The sequence below is a fragment of the Sinohyriopsis cumingii genome, chromosome 9, assembly GCF_028554795.1.
Source record: "Sinohyriopsis cumingii isolate HCF-2022 chromosome 9, ASM2855479v2, whole genome shotgun sequence".
Lineage (NCBI taxonomy): Eukaryota > Metazoa > Mollusca > Bivalvia > Unionida > Unionidae > Sinohyriopsis > Sinohyriopsis cumingii.
Window position 1 is genome coordinate 105,231,837 of NC_142969.1, and position 14,249 is coordinate 105,246,085.

Consider the following 14,249-nt stretch of genomic DNA (forward strand, 5'->3'; position numbering starts at 1 on the left):
AGTTCTTTGCAAGAATTATGCATTATCCTATATTTCCAGTCCTCAAATCCCGCTGAACACGGATTGAACTTAAGTGAGTTTCCGCTTATAGCTCCTTATTTATTAATGACCCGAATTTCCCCTTATTGCTCCTTATTTTATTATTAACTGGAGTCCTTATGACAAACATTGGTTGCAATTTTTCCTAGGTGCTCCTGTTCAATCTAGCGTAGAATCTTGTAGTTTTCTTGCGTTTGTCTTGTATCTAAATTTTCCTTTTTAAGACTCGTAGTCCTAGTATAAACATAAACTATATTTAGATTTACCTTTCTATTAAAAACACGACAGTTTCCAGATTAAAAAGTAGTATTAAACAGTACAGTCTCAGCTAAATCCAATGTTAGCATTTTCTTTTCCATTAAATCTACAACCCAATGGGCTATTTTTTTTTTAAAAAAAAGTAACAAATTTAATTCTACCTCAGTTGTATTAAAGAGTCTGAAAGATGGAATGGATGATTTTCAAAATATTTGTGGAAAAACACATGTGCAAATAAACCACCCGCGCTACCCCCGGGATTTTAGAAAACAGAGGGAACGCAGATATGCTTTCGGGTGAAATTTATGATCAAAATCGACGATTACATGTGAAGGATCGCCTTTTTACTTGCCTACTCGAGCTCAGATACCGAGTATTGGCACAAAGCAACATTATACTGATTTCAACAGTTTTCAGAGAAGTGATACAAATATTTCACGAGTTTATCAGGTCAGTATATAGAGTAAATGCCTATATATGTACAGGTCTTGATGTAATTAAAGTTGGCTTCAATTTTGATTTGTAAACAAAATAACATACAAGAGAGTTAAAGTAGTAATTTTTTTATTTCAGACACCAAACTGGTGTACTCCAATATAAAAAAGATGCAGATTTACAGCTTACATGTAATGATTTAATTATGATATCATCGAGAAAAGCATCATCAACCCTCTTATGAAAATCCTTATAACGACACAGCATGAAGAAGGAATAAATTACGTATTTCCTGTGGGTAAAGGTGGGATGGCAAATATCCAAGCAAGCCCTGCAACTGTTGGGGGAAGGGACATGGAGACGAGCAGACCCAGTGGGGTCCAAAATTCATATCAAACAAAACGTTTAGTTGTGAGGTGGCCCAAAACTTTAATTTTGTGGTGGTACCCAGAATTTCTTGCTACACCACTGGAAAGTAAATAAATAAATTCGTATATTCATAGATTGGTACTGCAACTTTAAAGACTCGTAACATTTCCAATGTCAATCCAGAATGATCCATCAAAAGTAGATGTAAAATTTACGGAAAACAAAGTCCGATTTAAGATATCACATGTTGACGCAGTAAATGAAGTAGCTTTAACATAAACAACTATATGAATGTCAAAATCTGACAAAATCTGAAATCAGTCATACGTTTGAAAGAATTGATAAAGTATTGACATTTGCTGGATATAAATGAACCTAATTGACGGTGGTTGCCCATGCTTTTTGACAGCATTGACGTATTAGACGTAAAGTATACTCATTCCATGATTATATATCGGTTTAAAATGAACCGCAGCAAGGGCACAATGCAAACAACAGCATTTCAAAGAGCTTCCCAGTCTTGAAAGTTCATTTTCTCCCATACATATTATGCAATTGTAGGAAAAATATTATACGGACAAAAAGAGTTGAAAATATACCAAAATATTTAAAGAATGCTAAACCGAACAGTCTATATAAACACTAAACAAGGAAGTAAAATAATTTCACTGCAAAATGTTTATGTAAATCTTGTGGATGAAAAGTGAGAAATAGTCATAGCTGACATCGATGCTTTTGAAAAATACAAAGGCTAAAGATGAATACAGTATGTTAGAAATACATAATTTTTAAAACTACACTTGCGCTTAAAAATGCGAAAACCAGATAGGTAGATAAAAACACTAATATAGATTTTTAAAGGGTGAAATGCTCAAACGTTTCAGTTTGACAAAGAAAAAGAAATTAACAATAGCAACGCTGGGAAATGAAAATACTGATCAATACTTAAATTACTCAAAAGGCTAGAAAGTCAATGTATCTCATTTGGAAAATCAAAAAATAGATTGAAGTCTGAAATATATTGGGGGATGTAATAAAATGCATTACTGATCAATAGACACGAGTTGCTTCCTTTGGAATACCTTAAGTTAAGATATGTTAATCATTTAGAATATCAAAATACTAAATAAATTTAAATGGGTTTCTTTCCTGACTTAATAGCTGAAAATAATTGAAATCAGCAAAGTAGTTCGGCGATACATTCCTTTATAAACCGGAGGACTTGAACGTGTATCTATATCAGATGGCATGGTTTAAGGGAGAAGAAAATTATCTCTGCATAACAAACAAAGAATTGGTGATTGAAAGTATAAGCATGTCAAATGGAAAGAATATTATGAATAGTTTCAAGCCAGTCAAATTGTTATGCCATTAAATAAATGTGTCAATAGCACACATCCAATTTGGAGACGACGTATCCAGGGTGTGCAGATTCATCAGAGATGTCTGATCGAAAGCAAATAAATAATAATATTACTGAATATGATAGACTTAAGATTTTGAATTATTATGAATGTACAGAATAAGCAAAAGAACAAAACGAAAGATAGAATACAGGAGGAATGAATTAATGTAGATATTATGTTAATATCGCTCGCAAGCCAGAGGAAAAATAAACCGTGCTGCTTGATCTCAGTCTTGTATGTTTGATGTTTTATAAATTCATCAATGATGATACTCATTCAACATTTTTTCAGCCATATAAAGAAATGTGTATCGATTATTCCATGAAAGAAATACCAACATCAACGATACATTTAAACATATCATAAAATACGATCATATAATCAACACACCCACAACATTTGTTTTACTAATACATTTGTTTGTTAACAGCTGTATCGTTGTATAACTTTGACTTTCAGGCATACATTTAATATATTTTCAGGTGTTATGCAGGTAAATTCAGCAGTGCGAGGATGTGGAAAAGGTGGCACGCCGTGCAATAATAGAACATGCTGTGATGAAAATGGCCCGTATTCAACGTGCTGGACGGTGTGTGATACGGATTTGTGCAACGACATGGATGTCTCATCAAAACCGCAGGGATTAGGTGGCACGACTATGGGTACATGTCGCTTGAACAATTACTGGACACTGTTGACTTGTACTATCATTGTGCTTTGTAAACAGAGGTTTTATTTGACAATATATTAATTATCTTCAGTTAACGTGTTAGAAATCAGATTACAAATTCCTAATTGACAGTCTCGAGTTGGGGAGGGATGTGTTTGTTCTAACGACTTTCAGAATGGTGCGGCACTCTATCTAGTTTATTTTAGGTACTTTGGGACAACACTAAATGTGCATGCAGCCTCTCTGCAGGGCCGACAAGAGCTGGGGGAGGGCAACCGGGGCATATATTCCCGGTCGAACAACACTTTTTATTTTGTGAAAGAAAAATTTGGCTTGAATAAGAACTAGGAGAGGCCTGGATGTTTCTTACTCCAGGGCCCGTGATCGCTCTCTACGGTCCTAGGAGCAGAAAGAGTGAACAAGACCTTTTACTGAAACGTAATTTTGAAAACTAAAACCTCATACTAAACAAATGAAACAAATTAAGGTCAGTAACGCCAAACCAAAGCCTCTAACTAAAAGGAGAGTTTCTCTAATTGGGTTAGTTTTTTGGTTACAATGTTTTTGTCGTTTGTGTTTTTCTAAATTAGAATGTGAGTTCGTTTACCCGCCTGACGTTTCATTGAGGTCGCACCATTTCTGCTGCTATAATTAAATGATTATTATATCAAGCAAATATTTTATCAAGACCTACACGATATCTTGTTCTGGGATCGTGTAAATTTATTGTTATGAATCCGTGTGGAGTAGATTGCGTTTTTGAAAAGAAATTTTTGAATTAATCATGTCCATATCCCCACCAAACCAAGTCTGATGAATGCTTCTCAAAGTATGTGTATCAACTCCATTAAACACAACTAAAATATTACAGTTATCTCTGATCACTTTAGGTATTTGTGTGTATCGTCGAGCAACATAAATCACTCAGTATTTTCATGCCTGCCTCAAGAAAATATTTCTGCTGGATTTGTTTGTTATCTAACATTATGTCGTTTTATACTACGAGATTATTAATAAATTATCTACGGACGGTGCTTCATCAATGTCAGTTATAAAATTAATAATAACAGCGCCATCTTTATTCAGTAACTTTGCATTTTCATTAAAATCTTTAAGTGCATGGAAGCAGCTCTGATGATCAACTGACGGAACTAATAACTTATCCCATTTCAGCCATCTCATTATCAAATTAAGAAATAATTGCGTTTTACCGGACCCCAATGGACCTATTATTATCATTCTGATAATTTGATAATGCTGAAATGTGTTTGACTGGATATTCTTTTCGTGTCGCTGAGAAATCAATGACATTCATGTTGTAGAAATATAATAAATAATATGAGTCTATATTGTGTTCGATGTAGAGCATCTACCCCCACAATTGGATTAACAACAATAAAAACAAAAAATAAAAAGCGTGCACTTACAGGTAAATGTGTAAAATGTGGTACAAATAAATATAAATTTATTTCTAATAATAACATTGGTGGTGATATCGCTTCTTCGTTAGGAAAATTACATGGAACTACATGGGCTAAATACCCAGGAGGAAACATCTTCCTGTATATAATTAGTGTGGTCCTTGAACCAGACTTGATATCCGACTTGATAACCGAGTTCAACCAAGACCTGGGGAATATTATATAAATGATATTGATCGAGCATGTCACGCTCATGATGAAGCATAAAAAAGTAAAATTCTGCAACAATGACATACTGCAGATGGGAAGTTTATTCCTGCATTCAATTCCTTAAAAAATTAAATCTTTCAGAGAATCTCTAGCTAATTGGTTGGTAAGATCTGCAATGAAAGGTAAATTATTATTCGGAGCCGGTAATGAATCAACCGATTATTGAAATAATGGACTCGATTTATTTTAGCCAAAGAGGATATTGGAGGGGTAGAGCAGCTCTTAGCAAACTCGCTGATGCAGCAAATGTTGCACGTTCTGCTGCTGAAAAATTGTTAGCACGACACGAATTATGGCAAATTTATCTACCACCACCTACAAAAAAAAATCAGCATGCACATTTTGATCTCAGCACCCCTAATGAAGTTCATCAAGCAGATATTTTCTTTTTACCACATGATAATATTAAAATTGGAAGACGTCAATCAACAAACAAATACGCGTTGACTGTCGTTGATGTTGCAAGTAGATATAAGGAAGCTGAACCATTTTCAACTTAAACAGCAACTGAAATTTCTTCTGCTTTGAATGAATTTATCAACGAGGACCCTTACAATGGCCACACCTATTACAAGTTGATCCTGGCAAGGTATTTCTTAGTGCAGTATCATCTCTAATGAAAAAACATAACGTCAAAATTAGACCAGGATATACTGCTATTCATCGTGATCAGGCAAATGTTGGACGATTTAATCGAACACTTGCTAAGCGGTTATTTGGATATCAATATGCAAAGAAAATAATTCAGAAAGAAACAAGATCCCGCGAATGAGTTGCAAGATTACCAAGTGTGATAAATGCATTAAATAATAAAATTACTCGAACAGCTTCTATAAAACCTATTAAAGCGACTACAAAAAAAGCATATACCAATACAACGACATGACTTTTCAAAACAACCAGTATTAGGTAACGTTACTGTAAGATATTTATATGAACCCGGTGAACTTGAAGGTGGTAAAAAAACGAGCGACTGATCATACATACAATTTCTAGCATGGTAAGATCCACGGGTAGATCTACAATCTATAGATTACATTCAACTGCTCCTCAACGTGGATTTGTACGCGAGCAATTACTTGTATTTCCTGAAGACACACAATTACCATCACATTCACTTTTGTAAACTAGCACCTAGACGTTGATTATATTCAAGACAGGCCAGCATCACATTTTCGGGTGTATGACCAAAATTACTGTTAATTCTGTCTACAGTAAATTGTCTTCGATTATTATTTAAATACTGCCACAACATTGCTGTATTACAGCTCTCACAATGATTATTTTGCTGTTGCTTCAATCTCATGATAAATTTAGCATCGATATCAAAGTCACGTTTAATTTTTCAACACTGTTTATAACTTTAAAAAAATTCTTGTCAATAACATCGCTATTACCAGACGTTTCTGTAATGTGTATGACAATTCTCCGCAGCTGAGATATTCTTCTGACTCGAGACACTGCGAGATAAACTAAAGTTGACCATTGGATATGAATCATCGACGATCCAAACATTTGTATCAGAGATAGTTCATCCTTGTGATGAATGAATTGTCATTGCGTATCCTAGCGGCTATGGAGATTTTTCCATGGTTCACGCGCTTTCAACACCATTGACAGGAACTAAGACAATATCATTTAACTCAAGATTTTGTTTCTCTGATGATCCTGGTATATCAACGTCGATATTCTGCCGTGGCGTATCAATCGGTCGATAACATAATGGTACGGGTAGATTTGAAACTTTTCAATAATGTAACATAAATAATTGTTGTTGAAGTTTATCACGAACTATCTTTCTACTTTCAGCTATCAAATCATCTGGTCTCCATAAATTCCAAACATTGTTTACAGGAGTTTCTGAAATTATTTCACGCATTATTTCACATTGAAATTTTTTTCGGCTGTTGTCTGATAAATTTCAAACTCTTTTAATTCTGGATCAAGTGGTCTGATCATCAGTTATTTCTTCATAATAATCTACAAAATTCCTGATCCATTTATGTGGAAACAATCCAACAAAAGGTGGTGTTTCATTATGAAGGACAGGGTCACGTGTGTCACTGATAATCCAAGTATTATTGTTTGTTTCTGCGGGAAAAAAAATACACTTTGCTCTGAAAAACTATCTTCGATTGTCGAGATAAAATAATAATCGTTGTCATTCGTGTTGTCCTTCATTGTAGCATCGATGACATTGTCGACACCATCGGTGTTACGTATGATATTGAACGTCGACCACACATGAGATGCACCATCCTTGCTAAAAAAAAATATTGGCGTCATTAATACTATTAATCAAACTTTTATTCTTCGGATCAACCAGAGCTCGCATCGGTAAGTCAGGGAAAATTCTGTCAAGAATAAATTTATCTCTAGAAGGCTTAATTTTAATCTCTGTCAATTCGTTCATATTATAATTAAGAAAAATATATATTTAAATTCATATATGTATGTATGTGTATATATATATATATATATATATATATATATATATATATATATATATATATATATATATATATATATATATATATATATATATATATATATATATATATATATATATATATATATATATATATATATATATATATATATATATATATATATATATATATATATATATATATATATATATATATGATATATAGATAGATAGATTATATATATGATATATAGATAGATAGATAGAGAGAGAGAGAGAAAGAGAGAGAGAGAGAAATACAATGATTCAAACAAAGAACAAATGCAGATGGCTTATGATATGCTCTATAACTCCTTGTGACAAAGTTTGTGTAAACAAATTCTGAGGATATCATTTACAAAGTGTACGGATAGGGAGTTTAGAACCTAAACCGTGTCTGAAGTGTGGTGTTGGAGTTAGACGTAATACGCAGTTATGTGTGCAATGTGGTGAAAAAATATACAGAGAGCTCAAAAGATATTATGATAAAATATAACAACGACAATAATGACATAGTTATAAGAAAAGCTGAAGTCTATCTGGCAGGATTTTCAAATAATGATTTAGATAAATAGTCATTTAAACAAATGATATTTTTATATACAAATGGAACAAAAAGAATTTGTAAAGCATCCTATCATCAATAATTATGAAGCATCTCGTTATGGTATCATCAGGAACTGTGAACTAAACAAACCAGTCGGTTATGTCAATAATTGTGGTTATCTAATGTTCAGCGCCGAGTGGAAGAAACATTATCTTTCTCATAAAGTTATATACGAGTGTTTCAACGGAGTAATCGAAGACGGTCTTGTGATCGATCATATTGATTTAGATAATAAAAATAATGATTTGTGTAACTTGCGAGATAGTACACGGAGCGTTAATTGCAAATTGGGGGGTGCAAAAATCTGTTGAACGCAGAGAAGGCTCCATATATGTATTTGTGCCGTCCTTAGAATTAAGTTATACATGTAAATAGCTTACTAGACAAATCTCAATTTGGCTATTCTCAATAGACAAACGTGACTTTGACTATTCTCATTAGACAAACTTCACGTTGGCTATTCTCACGAGCCAAACGTCAATTTAGCCATTCTTGCTAGAAAAATTTTAATTTGGCTTTTCACACTAGATAGACGTTTATTTGGCTATTTTCACTAGACAAACGTCAATTTGGCTATTCTCACTACAAAAAATCTCAATTTGGCTATTCTCACTAGAAAAATCTTAAATTGCCGTCCTTAGAATTAAGATTATATGTTGTGCTGTCCAAATAATAAAGATTAAATATACGCTGTAAATAGCTTAATACAATGCTGTAAATATGCTACTATATGTATTTGTGACATCCTTAAAACAAAAATTATATGTTGTGCCGCCCTCAAAACAAAAATCAGTCGCTGTTGGCTTAAAAAACAGTCAACGATGACCTAATATATTTAATCTGAAATATATATTTTATAATGCATATACTATATAATGAATTACGAAAATATTAATGATCCTATTTCTGCAATAATGCTTTTTTATAAAATAAAAAAAAACACGGCATAAAAATTCAACTTGTTTCAGAAAAAATATTTCTGATTTTGAATCACTGCAAACACGAAAATTTGAAAATAGATATACACAAGCAGCGGAATATATGTTCATAAAGATTATAAAACAAGCTATGCTCCAATCTTTGGCTACTGTAAAAGATATGGAAGTTAAAACATTCGTATCCAGCGTGATCGAAAAACTTAGATCAGAATTAGCTCACGAATACCAAACAAATAAAAACATTAACACGTGCGTGAGGCAGTTGAAAACGTTTATGTCAGATCGTGAAAGCGAACGTGCTGTCAGTGACTGTAGCATCAACGTCACTTGTAAAGGTAGTGACGAAAGTGAAAATGGTGAAAGTATTGACAACATCACTGACGAAAATGAAAGTCACGGCAATGTCGTGGTTAATTTTCATCTGACTCTTATTCTACCTGAGAAATTAAAAAAATCTGTATTTTTTTTATCTTAGGTTATGGTAATATACCCATCAGTTTACTGAAATGCTATGTTTTATTCATAATTAGACATATTTTTAACCTGATCAAATTTAATACAAGAATGACATAATTCATAATCTGCTCATTATCATACGTGATCATAATATTTTTTCTCCGCAGTTCATTTAATTGTTCCTGCGTCAACCAAAAGTCTTCTTTGCTGTATTCATCAATAATTATATTAACATTAAATTGTTCTGTATTGACTGGGGGCGTGTATAAAAACGTTCACATGATCAAATAATTAATTGTAAAACACTCTGCACAGTTCGTTAAGATTTTACGTAAAGATTTATACTTAGAGATTCTCCACATAAATCGATTAAATAACTGGATTAGTCAGTAAGTTTGTATTCTTGATAACAGCGGCTTATGACAACATAGATAAACTGGACTGATCGGTTCTTGTACAATCAAATATCCAGGAGGAACTTGCGGAGTAAATGTATATAAAATATATCCTTGTTGAGCCTGATTTGATTTTTCAAGATCTATTTGATGACTGCCATCAGTTACATCACATACAAGATTGACAGCAATAGTTGAAGTTATATTACCGATTCCTGGTGAAATATGACGACCTCCACCGTACCGATCATTGTCATCTTTGAGAAGGGATGCTGTTGGGGATATTTTTCTCCATGATTCAAAGATTTTAGGAATGTTTTCATTGATAAGTGATTTTTTTAGTTCATCGTGATTAAATCCTGGTATCAAAAATATTTTGGTAATTCCGATTCAATTATTTTGTAATGATCAAAAAGTAATTTCTTTTTATCTTTTTCATTATTATAACTAAATAATAGCACACATACGCTGGTTAGTATACTTAATATCTGATACAACCTGATTCTAATGTATTGTTTCAATAACTTGTTGTTTTGATTCGTCAGAGTAATTTTGTATGATATTTAAAAATAAATTTTGTAAGTTACCAAATATACGTATAAATGCAGATTTAGTTTCTCTTAAAATAATAATAATAATATATTCTTCGTTTATAATCCTTTTTACAGAAGAATCAAAACTAAATAAGCTAAATATACATGGTGTTATTTCATCATATGACCCAATAAAATGAACTACTCTATCGGGTTGATCTTTAAAAACACCGTAAATCGATAATTTCCATAATTCTTTTTTTCGATATTCTGGAAGTTTTATAAATATTTTCTTGTCCATGGAGAAATTGACACGTTTTGGTTCTGGTATTTCTTGATAAACAGGTGCTATTTCTGCCCATCCTAAAAAGCTTCTGAATGATGAAGAACAAATATAAACGACGTAATCTGGTGAATATATTTCTATCGCAGCAGATAACGTCGGTTCATGAACTGTTATAGCTACGTTCGACTCTCTTCATGTTATAGATTTTATTCTGCGTTGGAATTCATCATTGATTTGTTCAATCTGATAACTGGCTTGTGGAATTCCGAAAACATTCCAGTCTGGTATTCCATCATCTTTAATTTTATTTGAAAGTACAAGCGAATTATTCGTCTGGAATCCACCGAATTATTTTCATCTGATATTTGGGCAACTATGGTATACACGTAATTGTGCCAGTGCGATTTCTTTCACTGGAACTGCAGTTGGAAAGTAAATTAAATTCTGGATTAGTTGACCTCACTTATATCATCTAGTTTTTGACAGAGTTGTGTTCGTTACAATTTGTTGAAATAGCTCTCCTGACCATGTCAGTGGAGTTGACATTCTTATTTAAATTCTGATTTTCTAAATCAATCACAGTCATTGCTTCTTCATAAATTTGAATCATCTCTGTAAACTCACAATCTGATATTTTTCCATCACTAAGACTTGTTGATAATAACGAGGATAATTTGGAAGTTGCTACAGTCGCTGTGTGTAATTTTTTATAAAATCATGCAATTTTGCATTTGTGCACGTACATATTTTTTGTGGTGATATTAAGAATACCGGTAATCGTTGTTGCAGCTGAAACACAAATTGTTACAATTACTGGTGATGTCATTGTTATTGTTGATAATAATACGCCAGTTCTAGCAATAACAGCAGACGCTGAATAAACAATTATGTGAACGATACCTACACGTCTGCGATATTGTTTTACTTTTACGGTATACTCGCCAACGATATTTTTTAATTTTGTTTGCCATTCGCGTGCTTGATTGTATCTAAAATGTTCAACGTTGATCGGAATACTAATTATATTATAATTATTTAGTAATCAATTGAGGTGTTTCAGCGACAAATTACAGACACCACCAGTAAGACGCTGCGGTTAACTTTTTATCAAATGATTCCAGCATAAACGTTTCTTCGTCTCCTTTATTTAACAAAATAGACACTGTTCCAGAAAAAAAAAACTATCGTTTGAATGACACCAAGGATACGTGGGGAATATACTAAATTCTGCATCGCTGAACACGGACAGCCAATACACGCCAGTGACTTCTGCGGTATATTTTATAGTGTTATTTTGCTGTGACCATGTTGAGAATCCTGATGAAGCTGTGTATACTGTGTTGGTAATCTGTTTGTGGGGAATTGTAATCAGATTAAATTTTTTACGATATCAGGAATTCCACTTATAACATCTTCTAGTTTTTTTTCTTATATCATCGATATTACTCTCCGCTACCGTAAGTAGCTCTGAAAATGATTTAGGATCTCTGAAAACGCCTAATCGTTTATCAATCAATCGTTTCAATGTCTGACATAGCTGTTTTAATTTTACGACGGCAGTCAACGGACGTCCAAAGAAATCAACTGCGTTTTTGAAAATTTCTACGAAGACTTAAAAACACATTTACGTGAGCGTTCTACTCAGCTCGCAGCGTGCTTAATTTAGTATCTACTGTATTATAGTTATTGTCTACATATTATTTTTTGTTGTGGCATCCTCATCAGATGTTTGATCTCTTAAAACAACTATTTTATTTCCATTCATGCTGAGTTCGCCTGTCTTTATATCACCGGTAGATCGTAAACGATTAGCAACGCTTTTTGCAATTTCATTTCTAATATTTTTGCAATTGATAGATTTGAGTCTCTGATTTTTTCGTCTTTGGCAAATATTGGAATGTTATCCTCAGTAGCGCCAAGAATTCTACGAACTATGTCATTCCATTTGATATTACTCGTCTTTGAAACACCGTATTTATCCTGAAAAAAAAAATCATCTCGGTCAACTTCGGAGAGGTTAATACTATCGGCGAGTTCATCTTTAGTCGCGTAATTAGACAAATCAATATCATCTTTTTTTTCCTTGTTTTTGATAGAAGATCTTCCGTAAATATCAACTGTTATACTTTAAGATCTGTTTAAAACGATTAACGGCTACTTGCATAATCGTGCACGACTTTATGAGGTGGTAATGTTGATGAAAATATAACACTGAATACATTAATTACTTCACGACCACATATCGGCGGATGAGTTGTGTCTGTGTTGGTAATGTTGAATACAAGATTGGAGTTTTTATTGTGTTTACATAATTTAAAAATTCTTTTAGTGGATCCAACCCAAACGAATCGATATAAACAATTCCACATGGATCAATTGCGTATGCCACCCAATGAGTTCCTGGACCAGAACAATTATCGAGATTAATAATGTCTGTTTCAACATTGTTTGGTTTGAAATGTAACTGATAACGCATAAAAACACCTTTAAAATATTTTATATTTAATTTTTAGCAGCATCAAATAAATCAAAATTTGACATTGGATGAATTAACGAAGAGTTCCTGGAAGTCTCGGACCTTTTCCGTACCAATAAGGAGTTCCTGGTAATCTTAGACCTTCTGCCTTTTTTAAAATCCTTTTCCTGCTATTTTATCAACAGCCATTTTACCAAGACCTCAGGGAGCACCTCTTAAAACAACAAGTGCAGCTGTTTTTGCAATAGCTGGAGCTGTAGCGGCTATTAACGCTGGTAAAGCTGCAAAAAGTGGAAATATACCACCTGTTTTAACTGATTCTTAAAAAGGAACTCGGAGAAAGATGAAGTTGAACTCCGGTTTTTGATTCTAGAGCCTTCTTAAAATGTTTAAGCTGAGTCTTGGTTAATGATAATTTGTTTGGACCACCACTAGAAATTTGATCTTTTTTTAGTGTTATCTTTGTTCCGCATATATTTGCAAGTTTTGATTGTAATTTTTTTACCTGACCGGAAGTCAGAGTAACATTAACCTGATTACATGACATTATAAATATCATGAGCGATTTAATTTATTTTTTCTAGTGGTGCGTCAATATTTCACATTCGTCCACCAACACCAAGAAACACTGATTTGTCACTGAGTATAACAGCGATTGCTCTTTAATTAGGAACAGCTCCAGTGTCTCTATTTACTAAAGCTAGAAAGTGAATATCAACGACGGATTATCTAGATAAATCAAGATGATCCAGAGAAAAGTAAGAAATCGGATACAAATTGGTAAAATCTAGTTGTGATATTTGCAAAACAGTATCTATATTTTGATCACGTCCCATAAATATCATTAACCGATGATATGCACGTGCTACATCATTTAATTCAAAATTTAATAATATATCTTCAGCTGGTTCTTGATGTCCATTTATCCTCAGTGAAACTTCAGAAACTCCGAGTTTGTCAATATCACTGGACTGTCTCTTTGCGAGTTAACTCGTTCAGTATTTTGAAAAACAATGAAAATATGCCTTAGCGCAGAAACACCTTGCTGATATGCTATATGCCACGTGAATAAACCATAAACGGTACTTTGAACACTGTCTGTAGCTGTTAAAAATGATAAGAATGATTTACCGCCTGAATCCATAAAAGAGAGTAATTTGTGTTCTTCAGCAATCGTTGGAGTCATTACCGGCATCCACAACGACATCTTTGTTAGCAATACT

The 14,249-nt window shown here is 33.1% G+C and overlaps 1 protein-coding gene across 4 annotated transcripts in view; it reads left to right on the forward strand.

The window, feature by feature from the left end:
- The window catches only part of LOC149792406 (uncharacterized), a 108,532-nt gene extending 104,008 nt beyond the window's left edge, over positions 1 to 4,524 (forward strand). For all 4 annotated transcript variants that reach the window (XM_089970979.1, XM_089970976.1, XM_089970978.1 and 1 more), the window contains one exon: positions 2,990 to 4,524. In XM_089970979.1, the coding sequence (XP_089827105.1) occupies positions 2,990 to 3,258 (269 nt within the window). In that variant the 3' untranslated portion in view covers positions 3,259 to 4,524. The remainder of the gene's footprint in view (positions 1 to 2,989) is intronic.
- The last annotated feature ends 9,725 nt before the right edge of the window (positions 4,525 to 14,249 follow it).